This window comes from Taeniopygia guttata, chromosome 11 (genome assembly GCF_048771995.1).
Source record: "Taeniopygia guttata chromosome 11, bTaeGut7.mat, whole genome shotgun sequence".
NCBI lineage: Eukaryota > Metazoa > Chordata > Aves > Passeriformes > Estrildidae > Taeniopygia > Taeniopygia guttata.
Genome location: NC_133036.1, coordinates 14452053 through 14469881, shown reverse-complemented (window position 1 = coordinate 14469881; position 17829 = coordinate 14452053). Strand labels below are relative to the sequence as shown.

The following is a 17829-nucleotide window of genomic DNA, read 5'->3' as shown; positions in this document are numbered from 1 at the left end:
CCTCCAAGAACCAGTTTCTCATAAAGAACCAGATTCCAGCAAATAACCAGAATCCCGTAAAGAACCAGATTCCTGTAAACCAGAATCCCTCAAAGAACCAGATTTCTGCTGACTGCAGCTGAGTCAGTGTTTGCATAAGAGTGTAGTGCGATTGCAACAGCATGTACAGCGTTAAAGGATATATACCCTACAGAGTTATCTTACATTTTGATCTTAGTAATTTCTATCGCACTAAAAAACAGACCTAGTAAATACCTATGATGAAGCCCTAATAACCTGTGTGTATTTTTAGCTGGAGTAGTGAAGTAATGATTCCATTTGGCATAGTGATAAAAATTCCCTCCTTTGATGGTTGAAAGACTTCATTGCTTTTAATTTTGCCCCTTGGAAAGCTTCATGCAGCTGGAATTTGGGGTGTTACTTTTTAAAACGTTCATGGCATTTAGGCTCTTTGCTCATTTTAGGAATTACATTTGTGTTTTACATCCAAATCATAAAAACCAAGAGTATCAGTAGACCTGTAACATTTTGAGTTGTTACACAGAGAGTTATTTTATGTGATCATATAAAGCATGGGGAGGTTAAGAAGTCCCCAGTGCAGCTGCAGGAAAGGGACAAAAATTGTGAGTTGTATTTCTCCTTCATTTTCTCATCCTGCATTTTCAATTTCTAAACAAGGAACTGATGGGAGGTGCTTTATCTTAAATCAGAAATGAAATCATAATGAAGGCTTACTTTACAAAGCCAAAACCTCTGTTATTAAACCATTCTTGAGGAAATGGCAGCATTTTTAACATTTGACTAACTTTTCCAAGACTGTACTGGTATTAGGAGCCAGTGTGGTATTTCAGAAGCCATATGTGACACAGCTGTTTAATGCTCATTTTGATTGCTCCTAGGGCTCTATCAGACTAGCACGCTGCATTTTACTGAGCTGGTGGCTGAAACAAACCTGGATGACAAGCATGCAAAAATATTCTGAGATTAAATTCTCAGAGTAGGGCTAGGCATGTCCTAACACTGTTCTGCGTCAGACTGCCCCTTTCCTCCTCCTTTATCCCAGAGGATGGGACTGGGACTGGGATGTTTGTTCTACAACCATGTTCCTAAAATCACAGCATCAGAGAATGGTTTGGCTTAGAAGGAGGCCTTGAGGAACATCTTGTTCCAACCCCCTGCCATGGGCAGAGACACCTTCCACAATCCCAGGCTGCTCCAAGCCCCATCCAGCCTGGCCTTGGATACTTCCAGGATGGGGTAACCACAATGCCTGTCCTTCCCTATTCCAGTGCCTCATATAATGCAAGAATTCTTCTTAATGAAAGCAATGAGAGGGAGGCGTCTTTACAAACAAACTGTGGGCCTGCTGGTAGATTAAGCCAGATACTGACAGGTGAAAGAAAGGAAATAAAAATTCCACAGGAATTCCACTAATTGACACAGACTGCTGCTTGCCCAAGGATGTGCTAAATTCCTGGACTTACAGAAAAAGAGCAGGATACACAATAGAAGAGGCTCTGTATTGGGCGAGTTGGGAAGTCTGTAGCTCTTAAGTACTAGGGAAAGAGAGGAGGAAATGTAACAGGGAAATTAAGAAAAAAAGGAAACTGCATTTCATAGCAATTTGGGAGACCTCATGGGAAATGCTCCATGACTTCTCCCTTTATTCAAATAAAGCTACAGAACTTTATTTACTTCTCTGTCTCCTTTTTGGACATTAACCATGACTTAATTTCCTAGCACTAATCTCTAATGTAAACGTACTCTGTGTCAGTGTGAACCCATTCCCCCTTGTGCTGTCACTACATGCTCCACTGAACAGCCTTGCTTCAGGCACTGAAGGCCGCACTGAGGTCACCGCGAGGCTCCTCTCCGCCAGGCTGAACACCCCCAGCTCTGCCAGCCTTTCCAGGCAGGCTCCATCGCTCCGAACACCCCGCTGCCTGCTCTGGGCCCGGCACAGCGTGTGCGGGCCCGCACCGAGCCGTGTCCGGCCGTGCCGAGGGCGGGCGGAGGCGGCGGCGCCCGGCGGCGGAGCAGGCACGGGAGACGCGGGCCGGGAGCTCCGCGGCCGGCACACGGGAGGGCGGGCTGGGCCGGGCCGGGAGCTCCGCGGCCGGCACACGGGAGGGCGGGCAGGGCCGGGCCGGGAGCTCCGCGGCCGGCACACGGGAGGGCGGGCAGGGCCGGGCCGGGAGCTCCGCGGCCGGCACACGGGAGGGCGGGCAGGGCCGGGCCGGGAGCTCCGCGGCCGGCACACGGGAGGGCGGGCAGGGCCGGGCCGGGAGCTCCGCGGCCGGCACACGGGAGGGCGGGCAGGGCCGGGCCGGGAGCTCCGCGGCCGGCACACGGGAGGGCGGGCCGGGCCGGGCCGGGAGCTCCGCGGCCGGCACACGGGAGGGCGGGCCGGGCCCGGCGCTCTGCGGGGCCCCTCCTCCGGCGCCACGGCCGTTTCCTGCCCGGGCGCAGAGCCGGGCGCTGCCGGCGCAGGTAGGCGGGGGAAGGCGGGGAGGAGGGAAGGCAGGCGCGGCGGAGCGGGCAGGGCTGTGCCGTGCCGTGCCGTGCCGTGCCGTGCCGTGAGGGCCCCGGGCAGCGCCGTGGGCCGCGGGGTTGGCGGCGCGGCTGCCCGGGCCGGGAGCGCGGGGGAGCCGCCGCAGCGCCCGCGGCGGGCCCGGAGCCGGAGCCGGGGCCTGGTGCGGTGCGGTGCGGCGCTAATGGCCCTAAAGACCCTGAGGCCGCAGGGAACTGCCGCTGCTCAGAAACCCCGAGTCATTGTGGTGGGAAGGCAGCTCTGAGATCATCCAGCCCAGCCCTCCTGCCAGGCACGGCCACCCCGAGCATGACACAGGACGGTCTGGGTGGGTTTTCCGTGAGCGTCTCATGCCTCATTTCTCCAAGTCACGTTGCGGCTGGAGCAATGCTTCAGCGACAGTAAACATGAAATTGTCAGGAAAACAAATAAATAGCTATAGTGTAATTAAATTTCGGCTATTTCAAAGGATTTACAATTACCTTTTATGCTTAGCCTATTTTAGTCATAACATTCTTAATAAATTTTAAAGTATTCCGAATATGTTGATTAATTTCAATGAGATTAAATTTTATGATTTTGCAATGAGTCAGGGAAAACATCTTTAATTTTCGGGCTTAGTTCGGATTTTGAAGGTATCACCCCCGTGTGCTGTGCTAACTACCTCTACAGGTGAAGAGCTCTGCTATTTGTGTTTCCATCAGGTTATTCTCTTTCTTACCTGAAAGTCTCATTATTGCCTTCAGTATCAGCTAGCTGATGAAAGCAACCAGTAACTTTTGAATACAGCCTTCAAAATGGAGAAACTGGCTAAGAAATGGGGGGAAAAAAATCACTCTTAGTTTATAATTAGAAGGACAATGAATTAGGTCTATAAAAATTCTGTATAAAAAGGCAGGAGGAGTTATGGCCAGTGTTTCACAGATGCTTTGTGATTTAGCAGACCAGGTAAGCTGGATATACTAAGTGCCTAGACAGGTTAGGTGCCAAATTTTCTTTTATCTCAGTGGAATGAGATCATTCCCTTTGAATATTTAGGCATTTTTAGGCATCTAAGAATCTTGTAAAATCAGTTTCTAGGTATTTAGAAGTAGTTTGCTCATCTAATGAGTGAATTTGTTACCTCTTGTGTTAAATAAACCTATTAAGTGCTTTGATTATATTACATGATTTGATAAATACACAGAAGAAGAGCAATGCTCTAAAGGCCTCAGTTCTTACAAAACTGTATTAAAATGCTCTTTTATGCATTTCAATTGAATTCAGGTTGTCTAGCAAATACAAGAGTTTCTTACCAAATCCTCATATAGTTGAAACTAAAAAAAAATCTAAGTAAATATATAGTCAGTAACATATTACTAGAGTAAATATTTGTAGATCTAGTGAATGCTCATGGTTAGGAAAGAAGAGTACCAAATGCTGAGGTGAGAATGGCAGTAAGCATATTTTAACTGTTATGCCATGAAGCAAGAGTAAATCCTTTCTTAGCAAAATAAAAGAAAATTACAGATGCAGAGCAGGTTCAAAACTGGTGTATAGACTGGCTGCTGATGTCAGTCAAGATTTAGGTCAGACAGACCACATGCTTTGCAGGTTCTAAGTACGAGACCAGGCTCAAAAGGTAGGATTTTCAGGAAGTGATGGTTTAGGAGGCAGATGCTGCTCGTGCTTACAGGATGTGTATGGACCAGTGATGAGATGGCCCTCCTTTGCAGATGGACTCAATATCTTGAGTCCCTGTCTGTCCACCAGCTGTTACTGAAATAATGGATGGACTTCTGGCCTGTTCAATCAATCAGGTGACGTCTTCTTGCACACTGTTGTTTGTGAGGTTGTGTTCTTTAGTCTGTCTCAGTGTGGGAGCACCTTGTGTTTGGATTTTCTCCAGTGTTGTTCCCATATTTCTCCTGCAAGGTTGCAGTTCATAGGGAGCTGTTGCTGTACGGTTGAGACAGAAGAAATTGTCACCTCACATTCCTGTTCGTCACCATATGATGGCCACCATGATAAGGACAGCCGCAGGTAGGACATGTCTCTGTATCTTCCCAGGTGGGTTTGGAATGTGCTGTGTGGGTGGGATTTTGTGCCGTGTGCCTGCACGTGGCAGAGGTGTTCCCTCATTCCTCAGGGAGAAGCTGTAAGGAGCAGTGAGGACAGCTCAGTGGTGGGGCAGGCTGGGTGCTGGTGAGAATGTCTCCTGTGTGGGCATTTGGGAAGAGGCTGATTTTTCTCTAAGTGGCATAGTGAGTGCAGGGATAGGAGGGCTTTTGCTTGTCTGAAGCCATCATTTGGTGAAGGGGGCAGTAGGGTGATGAGATGGGAATATTCACCTGGGAACAGCTGAAATGGGGTTCACAACACTAAGTCACCTGGGAGCCTTCTTCTGTTATTTGTGTTAGCAGGACCTTCAGTGAGTCGGGAATTATACTGTTGGTTTAATTCTTTCTATGGCATTTTTCCTCTTGGGAAAACCTGCTGGTTGTAGGTTCAAGGTTGAGCTGTTGTAACATGGTCTTAGCATTCCATTTGGATAGGGAGAGTAGGAGCATTGCTCACTTTGTTCCCCTGTCCCTGGGGTGAAAGTGAGGGAAGGAGCATCAACTGGAGCACAGAATCTATGACTTGGGATCAGTATTTGGGTGACCACAAAGACACCAGGAAAGCAGCCATCAAACTGCAATAAAACAGAAACATTGCAAAACAAAGCTTGCTTTCTCAGCAACTTCATATTCTGGATATCTTAGGATTGTTTTTTTTCTTGAGCTGCTGAACATTTTTGGAACCATGTGAAGTCAGTAGGAGCTGTGAGAACTTAGCACCTTTGAAAGCTGCAACAGTTTTATGGATGTTGATATTTCTATCCCTTCATTAGACCAAATCCAGTATTTTGCAATCCTGATGTTTCCTAACGTCTGGGTGAATTCAGTAGGGAACAATTTGTTACTAGAATCAAATTGCACACTAAGTTACTTGTCAGTTACACCATCAGAGTTTATAAATGTTTTTGACTACCATGAGATTGTACCTCTAACACACAAAGTTTACAGCTCCTTCTGTGCTGTTCTGGGGTAGGATCCTTGCTCCTTTGTGGCACCACTGGCATTTTGCAGCAGGCCAGTCTTCCTCTTCTGCTTGCTTGTGACTCTGCCCAGTAGGTTGATGTCAGATGCAGCTTTGTGCTCCACATTCTTGCAGTTGACTTCTTACAGACCTCACCAGTGTGTGAGGTGTTAAAGGTTTGCAGCTGCAGAGCTTTATAAGCCTTTTGTTTGATTTCCTGACTGAGCTGGCTGCTGACAGTTACTAAAGTTGTTTTATTGGTAGGGGCTGCTTATCCTAATAGCAGGTTAAAGGCTTCTGTGGCGTCTCTGTGCTGCAATTGTTAGTGTATTGTCCAAATATTCTTTAATTCCCTGTGGTGTGTTGTTGAATAAATACCTGCTCACTGAGAATTGACTGGTTGATCACCTTGATTCTTAATTGGAACTAAATTGAATTTTTTCAAGGAATTAATAATTCTGTGTGCCGAATGTAGGAATCTGGGATTACTTTACATGTTAGGATGTGGTTTATGTTTCAGTGGCTCCCACTAGTGCTTTGTAAGTACAGTTTAAAAAAAAAACCCCTTGTATGTGCTGTGCTTCACGTTCTGTGCTCACTAATATTCTCTGCAGGATTTAAATTAGAGTGAATATGACAGGAGATCATAGAAATACCTGTAAGAGTTTAGAGAAAATGAGTGCCCCTTGTGAGGTCTTTGCGACTTTTGAGTGTGATGTTCCTATCCAGAAATAAGCAGGGCCCACTCTGCTATGCCAAAAACCATGTTCAGTCAAGCCAAAGAAGCCCAGATAAATGTTAATTTTGTGAGTGGAAATTTCCTTTGTGGGAGTTTTTAGGGGAGTGAAATGGTCAGTAATTTAGTATGGAAACCGACTTTCAATTTCTTGCATCCCCGTAAGGTTCTGCTTTATCTTGAGGCTGATTAATGAGTTCCAAATTTGCTTGTCAGAAATTCATACACCACCAGGCAGCAGTGTGATTACCACTCTCCTTATGGCCTGGCTATTTTTTAGCTTTAAGTCAATTGCACTTTAAATGTGGTTGTAAAGGAGTGTTTTATTTATCCAGAGAAGCCAAGGGTAGCTGGTCACCTTTGCACTGTGTCACCTTTGCTGTGTGCCCATGGGGACACCTCGCAGTGTTGGCCGTGTGGAGGATGGTAATGCAGGTGACTTTGGGCAGCCAGCTTCATCCCAGTGCTGGAACCTGCTGCTTCAGCTGCAGGAATGTCTGCTCATAAAACATCATTGCACATCTGGTACAATTAGATTGCTTTGGGAAATTGTAGCACTCCCTCAGTTTGAGGGGGCAAAGCTGATTATCTTCCTCTCAGTGAGGGCCCTGTGTTGTCAGCTCTCCAACTTGTGTTGTCCCACCTGTGCTGCAGAGCCTTCATCCTGGAGGGCTTCACGTGAGACCTTGACTGAATTCAGCCCAGAGAGGAGATGCCAATTGTTTTCAGCACTTTGCGTTAGTCTGAGACGTGGCACAGAGGTGGAGCACAATCCCAAATCAGTGTCTGAGAGGAGGGAGTGAATCCTGCAGCACTTCAGCCTGCCTGGGGCTGGTGTGAATGACACTCTGAGTGGAAAGCTGCTCACCTCTTGTTAGAAGGGTAAAAACAAACACTTAATTGTCTCTTTTCCCATCATTCCTGGGGCTGGCAGTGGGAGCTGTGCCAGTCGTATATTTTGGGGTGTTTCCACACTGCTGTAGGACAGACAGAGCAGCTATTTGTCCTGACTTGGAGCTTGAGCCCAATGGGATGAGATAATAAGTGACTCTGGAGCAGAGTGTGTGGCTCTGCCACTGAGCCCTGCTGTGTCATCAGCCTGCCAAGAACCCAAAAGCAACAGTGGTAAAATGGTGAACTTGGATGTTTGCTTTAGACTGGTACCAAAAATTAATGGAGGAGTGAGAGAAATCAACTATTTGATGAATTTCCTGCTGTGCCTCTTTGCAGCCATAGAGTTTATGTGTTCCCTTCCCAAAAGCCAGACCTTTCTTCAGTGTCAGCACTGCTTGGATCCTGCAGTGACATGGGTGATTTGCAGTCAGCAATCTCAGTGCAAAGAAAGCTTTCTCTGTTGCAGTCATTGATTTTTAAGATGACAAATGGTGTGATACCACTCTAACTTTGCACAGAGGAGATCTCTTCAGGCCAGACTGTGAAACAGCTTGGCTTGGGCTGAGATAGAATTGCTCACACACTCTGAGAGAAGAGGTTTCCTAGGGGCTGAAAAACCTCAAAAAACCTCAGGCCAACAGCAATCTACTGAAGAATTTGATTCTGTAGAAACTCTGAATTTGTTATAAACCCATTTTTTTCTGGTCCGATAGCAGAAGTCTCATTCCAAGTCAGCAGTTTCAGTGACCTTCAGCACTTAGTACAAGGGCTGGTCTTCTGAGAATCAAAAGAGAAAGTAGTTAATATCTTCTTTGTTTGTCCTTGAACACTAGGGGTTCTTCCAAATTGTATTCTTTTAGTGGCTAGGTTTAGTCTCGGTTGCAGTGGTCAGAAGATAACTTGAAACATCTTTTGCAGGATTTGGGGATGCCGGGATGCCGATCCGTGTTGATGATGTGATGAAACTGCTCAGCCACGTTGCCACGGTGAAGGGCATGAAAGCTGCTGTCACACATTCAGGCCGGGGAGCAATGCTGACAGGTGCATCAGCGTTTTTAGGGGGGATGCTGGGAGGCCCCCCCGGAATAGCTGTAGGTAAGTGTGCTTTGCTTTAGGAACAAGAGGCTGGTTAAATCTTAGACATCAGTACTTCCAGTGGCTTTTGCATTAAGTGCCCCTAAATCAGTTATTGATGTTCACATAAAAGTCCCTTGAAGATGAATTTGGCCATCGTAGGCTTTCAAGTATTTCTGTGGTATCGTGGGAAAAATTGCTAACTGAGTAAAAGCTGCAAGTGAAGAGTTTTGTCTAATGAAAAACTGCATTCCTGTGAGTGCACAGATGACTTTTTAGGAGCAGTGGCTGGGGTGGCAGTTTTGGTGGCAGGGTCAGTTCTGCCACCTCTCCATTGTGAGGGCTCTCTCTCTCTCTCTCTCTCTCTCTCCTTCCTTCGTTCCTTGCTCCGTCCCAGGCCCTGTGTGCTCCGGGCAGTGCTGGCAGCCCTGTGGATTGCTGTGCTGCACTCACACTGCTGCTGGAGGGGAGCCCTGGAGGCTGCTGGGCTGCTTTCTCAGCAGCCACAGGCACATCAGCTGTAGATGATCCATCCCTCTGCTCTTGTCCTGACAGCCTGGGACCTTCCACTTACCCGAGTGTGTCTTGTCCACTGGGGAGGCCGGGGTGTGCACGCGGTAGCTGAAAGCCTGAATGTGTCTGATGGGATTGGTCTGTGCCCACCTGCAGGGGTGGGCTTCAGGTGTGTTGGACAGTGCAATGAGTGACTCTTAAAGGAGCAGAAAGCTTTCACCAGTCTGGGAGTGTCTGGCAAGAGATGATGACACTGCTCAGGCGGTTGTTGCTCTGGTTTTCTCCTTGGGCATGGTTTAATTTAGCGGTAGAGCTTTCCCCAAGAGAGTGTCCCTGGGAGTGTTTTCTTTCTGGTTTCCAGCTTGAAGCCATTAGTGCTGATTGTATAAAGGGTTTCTTTATGGTTGCTGTTGATGTAAAGAGTTTTTAAAATCCTTTCTGATGCTTTGAATATTGTGTATTAATCTAGATATAGCAGGCACAGATGACAAGTCTCTGTTGCTTTCTAATCAAGGTGAGAAGATTGTTGGTGAAGGCTGTGGATGGAATTCCAGACTTTAGCATTTATTGGTAAAAACTAATGATTCCCTGTGTTTCCTAGGAGGAGCAGTTGGTGGATTGATTGGATGGATCACTTCTGGACAGTTCAAATCAGTCCCTCAGATTTTAATGGAATTGCCTGCTGCTGAGAAGGAAAAACTCTGTGCTGAAGCCATGGCGGTTGTCAAGAACTTAGACTGGACTGATGCTGCTCAGCTGATTGCTCTTGTAATGTCCAATTCTGCTCTCACAGAGAAGGTATTAGGAGTGCTGACCACTTACCTTACCAATGAGCTAAAAGCACAACTAAAATATGGAGAATAATCCTCTAGGATTATTAGAGCAGGATTTTTATGCTGGATGCAATTTACTCCCAAAGTTGTGAATCTTCAACACAACAATTGCTAATTATCAGTGTTAATTATAAATATATGCTGATCGAGGTAACCTTGGGTTTTTGGTTTTGGTGTTTGGAAGTTTTTAAATTTTTTATCATTATTATTATAATTTTTATTTTTATGCGGCTTTGTAAGGATAGTATTGGATTACTGCATTAACCTGATACTGACTTGCTATGAAATATTGGATTGCTCTGCATTAGGACTAATTCTAATTGCTGAAGGGAATCATGCTGCTCCTAGGCTAATGTGTCATTGTGAAAATTTTCAAAGTCCTTTTGTTTTATTTAGGAGACTTGATTTTGTTTGTTCAAGTGCTTTAATTTTTTTCCCTGTGAATGACATGTAAGGGGCCAAAGTAGCAGGCCAATTTGAAGAATTTTACCTGATTTTTTTAGCCATGCAAAGGAGGGTTTTATAAGGAAGTACATTACTGTGAACTCAAAAGACCCAATCTCTACACTGTCCCTTTTTTTTGTACTCCTTAAGTTTTCTTTTCATGTAAGATGTGAAGCAAATCCTTCAAGATTTCAAGTAGCAGGAAAACAAACTGTGAACACTTCCAGTTCAATTTCCACCAGGTTCCTGTGCCGTAGAATGGGAGGGTGTGACATTAAAAAAATGGGGAGCTGAATCTGCATGGGGAGCTGAATCTGCCAGTGTTCTATCAGCCCCAGGATTAAGGTTGTCGTTTGAGCTTTGAATTCCGGATTGGGTCTGTACAGCTGGTCCTCTGTTCTCATTAAAATGTTCATAAGAAGCCTCACAGTGATCTGTGTGTTCCTTTAAATGGCAGGAACAGTTGAGGAACTCGGGCAGGCAGCAGTGGGCAGCAGCAGTGCTGGTGGGTGGGTGATGTGCCTGCTGCATTATTGCTGTCAGCACCAAATGCTGTGGTGCTCAATGTCCCAGCCAGTTGGTCACGTTGGATTTCAGGGCACTCATAAGACAAGTTTGTAGGCAGCAAAATGTGCAGGTGTGCCTTCTTTTTGTGTAAAGGCTCAAGTGGAGCCATTCAGTGGTGCGGCAGTGGTGCCGGCGGGTGAGCGTGGAGAACTTGGTCTGCGTGCAGCGCATGCAGATGTCCGTGGCCTTGTCTGGGATCCAGGGGGCCGCGGGCTCCCTGCAGGGCTGCCGGCCCGTCTTGGTCAGCAGGTGCTTGATGCACTCCTCCAGGTGGCTGATCCACTCCTTCCTCTCCGTCAGGGAGGCTGCGGAAACCACAAAGGACTTCTTGGAGGTTTTGATCAGCCAGCGGTTCTTCATCTGCAAGGTGTCTGGCAGCGTCTCCAGAGTGACATCTTCAAGGGGGATGATGTGCTGGGAGTTGTACTTCCTCTTGTTGATGATGATGCTGCCGTAGACGAGGATGTTATTGAAAAGGAAAAATATGCGAGGCTTTGGTTTCTTGCGGCATTCTTTGGTTAAAATCCCTTCTCCCAGGAGGACCCTGCCCGGCAAGGCTAAGGGCTGCCCAGAAGCCCCAAAGCAGTTTTCCACAGCAGCAATGCGCTGGCTGTTGATCTCCGTGTTTGCAAGGTGGTCCACCATCTCCAGCTCACTCTGGAGAGAGGAAAACAAAGAGGGAAGTGGTGAAACTACACCAGGGAGAAGGTGAGTAGCCAGTGCATGCACAGGTGAGATGCTGCTAATGCAATCTGAGGCTACAGGTAATCTCACTCCTTGCTTTACTTTGTTACCTGTCTAAATAAAAGCTTCAAACTATCTGACCTCATTTTGCAGCAGCCCAGGCTGCACTGGGATGGTGCAATTTGCAGCAGTGGAATTCCCTGAAGGCAGAGCCAGGTCCTTCTGGTGTTGCTTTTTTCCCCTGTGTGTCCTTAGAAAAGAAAGCTGCTTGGTCTGAACCTGGTTTTATGCAGATCCATAGATCTCCATCAAAGGGTCTTGAGAGCAAGCCTTCCATTTCTGACTGCACACCTGCTTTCTCAAGGATTGCTTACAGACATACACAACCCCACAGCTCCATTTTGGGCCAGAGCTGAGGCAGGAACAAAAGAAAAATCTGTGGTATCACTTGTTCCTGCTGGTCTTCCAAGCATGACAAAAAGGGCAAAAACAACAAATGAAAAAAGCCTTCACGATGTGAATAAACTCACACAAGTGAAGCCTTTCCTCTGTTCTCCCTGGGCTGAGAGTGCTCCAAGTGCAGGGCACATCACTCTGCAAACAGTGAGCTCTGCTGGAGGGGAAGTGGAATGCAGCACACTCATCTCTCCCACACCTCTTCTCCCAGAGCTTCCTTCTCTAGGGTGAAAAGGCACAAGGCCAAGACCAGCTCAGGCCATGGCAGACCTAAATGGAGTGACCCAGGCTGCAGAAAAAGCTTTCACAGAGAGGCACGGAGTGCTGGGTGCTCCTGAAGAGCTGCCTCCCTCGGGGTCCCCTGGAGCTGGAGGGAAGGATGTGAATCCTCAGGGCCCCAGAGCCTGGAGGGCACAGGGTGGAGCTGGGCAGTGTTGGGCACAGCCACTCACCTGGGTGTGCACTTGACATTTACTGAGTGCTCTGGCCAGGCTGCAGCCAGAGGGGGAGTCCAGGGGCTGCCTCCAGCAGCAGGGGCTGAAACCACTCCCAACCCACCTGCCCTGGCACAGCCATGCAGCAGCTGGGCCAAGGATCTGTTACTTGTCACCAGAGAGGGGAGAGCCTCCATTCCCAGCGTGGATCCACCAGCCCAGTGGATCTGTGCATGGAGAGGAGATGTGCTGCTGCAATAACCACCACATGTTCTTACCCCCTCCCTCTTGAATACACCAATTAGGCTGAAGAACAAACAGGCAGGGCACACTGTTGTCCACAACTGTGCACCAAACTCCCTGACCAGGGTTTCCTGGACTCTCACCTATCCTGGGATGTGGTCTCTCCACAAATCCCTGGCCGAGGATTTCCTGTGTGCAAGAGCAAGATGAGCACACAAATAATAAAGGAAAAACTCAAATTACAGCTTGGGATCCTTGGTGTGCAAGGACTGTGAATGCAATAATGTACTGTCAGGAGCATTTGGCACCAGCAACACGAAATGGGCTAAACCAAAGCAGTCCCACCGGTTTCCTTTCCTCATGCTTCTGGGTTATGGAGCTCTTAGCCTGCCTCTTTCATTTTATGTGGTTTAGAAACATCGCCTAGACTCTCAAGAACTCATGGTACCTGACAAGACTCTATTTCTAGGGACCTCTGCACACCAGATTCCCGCGGAGCACTGAATATCCCAGTACCAGGTCTTTCCTCCAACGCTTCCTCAGGCATTTCTTAGTTGCTACAGCCAGCCTCCTGCCTTCAGAAATCAGCTTGGAAGAGTTTAAACATGTAAGAAAACACTGTGAAGAACTGCTATGTGAAAATAATTGACTGATTTGTGGTAAAAATTCAGAGAATGAGAAGATCCCTGACACATTTGTCCATTACAATCTGCTAGTTGTGGTACAGGGAAGCTCTATTTCCCAGAGCTGTGTGTGATGCTGAACACACATGGGAATTGCTCAGGCCAACAGCAATCTACTGAAGAATTTGTTTCTTTAGAAACTCTGAATCTGTTAAAGTCCCATGTTTTTTCTGGTTTAACCTGAGGTCTCCTTGGCATTTCCCGTAACCTTTAGCAATTCCTGTAAGCCGTGATTATTCCAGAATCAAAAGTGAAAGCATTTACTTTTCCCCGTGTTTGCCTGTTAACAAAAGTTTTTTTCTCCCCTTGTATTTTAATAATAGCTAAGTTTAGTCTTGGTTGCAGTGGTCAAAAGATAACTTAAAACATCTTTTGCAGGATTTGGAGATGCCAGGATGCCAATTCATGTTTCATTAGTTGTTTTTTATGTTTTTGCAATGAGTCGGGGAAAACAACTTTAATTTTCAGGCTTAGTTCAGAATTTGAAGATATCATCACCGAGTGCTGTGCTCAGTATCTCTAAAGCAGCAGACCAGGCTCAAAAGGTAGGATTTTCAGGAAGTGATGGTTTAGGAGGCAGATGCTGCTCGTGCTTACGGGATGTGTATGGACCAGTGATGAGATGGCCCTCCTTTGCAGATGGACTCAATATCTTGAGTCCCTGTCTGTCCACCAGCTGTTACTGAAATAATGGATGGACTTCTGGCCTGTTCAATCAATCAGGTGACGTCTTCTTGCACACTGTTGTTTGTGAGGTTGTGTTCTTTAGTCTGTCTCAGTGTGGGAGCACCTTGTGTTTGGATTTTCTCCAGTGTTGTTCCCATATTTCTCCTGCAAGGTTGCAGTTCATAGGGAGCTGTTGCTGTACGGTTGAGACAGAAGAAATTGTCACCTCACATTCCTGTTCGTCACCATATGATGGCCACCATGATAAGGACAGCCGCAGGTAGGACATGTCTCTGTATCTTCCCAGGTGGGTTTGGAATGTGCTGTGTGGGTGGGATTTTGTGCCGTGTGCCTGCACGTGGCAGAGGTGTTCCCTCATTCCTCAGGGAGAAGCTGTAAGGAGCAGTGAGGACAGCTCAGTGGTGGGGCAGGCTGGGTGCTGGTGAGAATGTCTCCTGTGTGGGCATTTGGGAAGAGGCTGATTTTTCTCTAAGTGGCATAGTGAGTGCAGGGATAGGAGGGCTTTGCTCTGTTCACTAATGTTCTCTGCAGGACTTAAATTAGAGTGAATATGACAGGAGATCATAGAAATACCAGTAAGAGTTTAGAGAAAATGAGTGCTGCTTGTGGAGTCTTTGCGAGTTTTGAGTGTGATGTTCCTATCCAGAAATAAGCAAGACCCACTCTGCTATGTCTAGAACCTTGTTCAGTCAACACAAACAAGCCCAAATAAATGTTCATTTTTTGGGTGGAAATTTCCTTTGTTGGAGTTTTGAGGCGAATGAAGTGGTCAGTAATTTAGTATGAAAAAACTACTTTCGGTTTCTTGATTCCCAGTAAGTTTCTGCTTTATCTTGAGGCTGATTAATGAGTACCAAATTTGCTTGCCACAGATTTGTACACCACCAGGCACCAGTGTGATTACCACTCTCGTTATGGCCTGGTTGTTTTTTAACTTTAATCAACTGCACTTGGAATGTGGTTTTGAAGGCATGTTTTATTTATCCAGAGGAACCAATGGTAGTTGCTCATCTTTGCACTGTGCTGTAGTTACAGAGTTTGTGGTAATTGGGGGTGGGGCTGTGGCCAATCCTCATCCCTGATGAGCTCCAGCTGAGCAGCATTGGAGGCAATGAGACACGGAGTGCCCAGGTGGAGTGACCAATCACCAAAGGGAGCCGGGGGCACACAGGTGTAAGGGCTGTAAGGAGCAGGGTATAAAAGGTTGTGCAGAAGGAAAGGAAGGGGCAGATGCTTGAAGCCTTTTAGGGCTGTGTGTTGTGTTTTTGTCTATCACGGCTGAGTCTTCTGTAACATTTTGTGACCCTGGCGTCATCCTTTCCTGTTAGTCTGTAGGGCTGGGAACTGCTGGGGACAGAGCCCCGTGTAACACTGAGCGCAGCTGAGAGAAGTTGTCTGGTCCCCGCCTGACTGATTTGGACACCCAGAGTACAGGTGAGCCACTGGGACATTATGGGGAATATGTTATCAAGTGAAGATCAGTTTGGCTTAACTATACAGAAAGCTTTGTTGAAGAGTAACGGCATTGAGACTTCTGGTTGTACCCTTTGTTGTGTTTTACTATGTGCAAGGTCTCCAGATGTTGAGTCTGATGCAAGTATTGCTTTTAATGTTAGAGCATTGAAAGAGGTTGGGGGAAGATTATGAGATGTGGTACCAAAAGCGGACAATATGGCTGCAGATTTGGTTACCACCTGGAGATTGCTCTATGCGACTTTGAAAGAGTGGAAAACAGAGCAGGACAAGAGAGAGCAGGAGGTTGAAGGAGAATCAGAGCCTGAGAGCCTGAAGAGCTGAGCAGGGGTCCAAGAGCTTGAAGGCAAACCAAGAGCCTGAGAATCCCGAGGAGTTATATCTAAACGGGCCTGAGGACCTGAAAGAAATGTAGGCAGACCTGAGGGCCTGAAGTTTGGATGACTCATGACACTCTACCCCCATGAAGAAGGGCGCTGGATATAAGGAGCAGATGTTTCACACTTTGCTTATTTGGTAGGAAAGAAATAGAGTGAGGCTGGGCACTTTGCTTATTTTGAAGGAGGTGGCTTGGGAGCTAACATCCAACCTGCTTTTATTAATTAAAATGTGGGTGTCCAGGGAATCTCCCGATGCCTGAACTACAGAAAAGTGTAGATCAAAGCAATGGATGGATGATGGTTTCCTGGTGTGCTGTGGAGATTACAGAAGAGAAGTTAATTTGAGAATAAATAATATAATCTTCTGCAGATCTGCTATGGAGATTAGGGAAGCTAATTTGAGGAGAAATCATGTAATCTTTTGCAGATAGTATAATCTTCTGCAATCTGAAATGTGAGATTGTCCTGAGTTTTCATGGGAGGCATTTAAGGAAGTAATGCAAAACTTCCAGCCACTGGAAAGCTGTGTGAAACAGACATGTTAAAAACGAATGAAACCCTGGAACTTTTTTCTCGTTCTGGCCTGGGAACAGGTAACAAGGCCGACCCGGGCCCCTCTGCAGGGAGCCCGCTGGGCCAGGCCCCAGCAGCTGCCAGGCATGGATGGGGAGGCTGTGGGTCCCTGGCCGAAGCAGGGCCGGGCTGTGGCTTTTAACATCTTGCCACCAGGTCCCCTCCCTCCCTGCAGCACAGCTGCTGCATGAGATCATGCGGCTGAGACCAGAGGCAGCCCTGCAGCCCGTGCAGAGTGGCCCTGCAGCTGGAATTGAATGCAGAGAAAACCAAAGACCGTCCATGAAGCCGATCCTGACACAGCCCCAGCTGCAGCTCACACCACAAGCCCAGCGGCAGGTCGGGCGACCATCTGTCCTAGGTGAGGTGTTAACTCTTCCAGTAATTCAATCCTCCCTTCGAGTGAGAGAAAGGAACGAGATGAAAGCATGTAGAGGAGCAACCTGGAGACACCAAGGTCAGTGGAGAAGTTAAGTCCCAGATGAGAGGGATGAGGAGATGCCTTGATCTTGGGGCTGAAATCCTCTTGTAAAGCTATGGAGAAAAGACTCTCTTTCCCTGTAACACATGAAAGCATGGGGAGATGAAGGGTTCAATTTGATATCGAGCAAAGGCCTGCCAAAGTAAGCAGATGTTAAAGTAGCTGTGATCCAATGAGAAGTTTGAACAGAGAAGGAGACAAGAGTGATGAGACCCTGTGCCTCCAGGAAGAGAAGATCTCTGTTCCCAGAGATGAAGAAGGCACACTCTGCTACTGTGCCCCTGCTGTGTCATCAGCCTGCCAAGAACCCAAAAGCAACAGTGGTAAAATGGTGAACTTGGATGTTTGCTTTAGACTGGTGCAAAGACAAATGGAGGAGTGAGAGAAATCAACTATTTGATGAATTTCCTGCTGTGCCTCTTTGCAGCCATAGAGTTTATGTGTTCCCTTCCCAAAAGTCAGACCTTTCTTCAGTGTCAGCAGTGACATGGGTGATTTGCAGTCAGCCATATCAGTGCAAAAGAAATCTTTCTCTGTTGCAGTAGTTAATTTTTAATATAGCAAATGGTGTGATATCACTCCACTTTCACTTTGCACAGAGGAGATTGTTCAGGTGAGATTGTGAAACAGCTTGGCTTGGGCTGAGATAGAATTGCTCACACACTCTGGGAGAAGAGGTTTTCTAGGGGCTGAAAACCCCCAAATGCTCATCTGTTCTCCAGTGCAGACATTACATGTACAATGAGAAATCTGCAACTTGTGTGTCTGTGATTTTATTTTTAATCCTATTGAATACTTTTTTGTTGGTTTCTAATTATCCCTGGAAGCCCTTTCCTCAGCTGGTGTGCATAGGGGGAAGAACTTATGTGGTGAGCAGCAGCAGCAAGTGAATGAGGTGGAGAAGTTTTGGTCTCAGAGTGCTTGTTCTCAGGGACAGGTCTCTGTCCCTTGCTGAGGAGATGTGACAGCGTTTTACAAGCTGGGGTCCTGTGTCCTGCTTGCTCCTTTGTGAGACTCTCCTGGGATCTGTGCTCTGAGTCCTGGCTGCCTTATCCATTCACCTCTACATCTCTGCTGGCCTGGC

At 47.1% G+C, this 17829-nt stretch overlaps 2 protein-coding genes across 7 annotated transcripts; one reads left to right on the top strand and one right to left on the bottom strand.

Annotated features, from left to right (window-relative positions):
- The first annotated feature begins 2336 nt into the window (after positions 1-2336).
- LOC100220853 (protein C19orf12 homolog) lies at positions 2337-10505 on the top strand. Of its 6 annotated transcripts, XM_032750390.3 has the most exons (5): positions 2569-2858; positions 4246-4329; positions 4445-4552; positions 8139-8315; positions 9409-10505. In XM_032750390.3, the coding sequence occupies exons 3-5, from the start codon at positions 4522-4524 to the stop codon at positions 9669-9671; spliced, it is 471 nt and encodes a 156-aa protein (XP_032606281.3). In that variant the 5' UTR covers positions 2569-2858; positions 4246-4329; positions 4445-4521; the 3' UTR covers positions 9672-10505. The 6 variants fall into 6 exon arrangements, with proteins under 6 accessions (XP_030138552.4, XP_032606281.3, XP_030138555.4 ...); XM_030282692.4 differs by lacking the exons at positions 2569-2858; positions 4246-4329 and adding an exon at positions 2337-2490; XM_030282695.4 differs by lacking the exon at positions 4246-4329.
- A 140-nt stretch (positions 10506-10645) lies between these two features.
- Positions 10646-11296, bottom strand: LOC115496889 (pleckstrin homology domain-containing family F member 1-like). Its single transcript, XM_072934525.1, has one exon. The coding sequence runs from the start codon at positions 11294-11296 to the stop codon at positions 10646-10648; it is 651 nt and encodes a 216-aa protein (XP_072790626.1).
- Positions 11297-17829: the final 6533 nt, after the last annotated feature.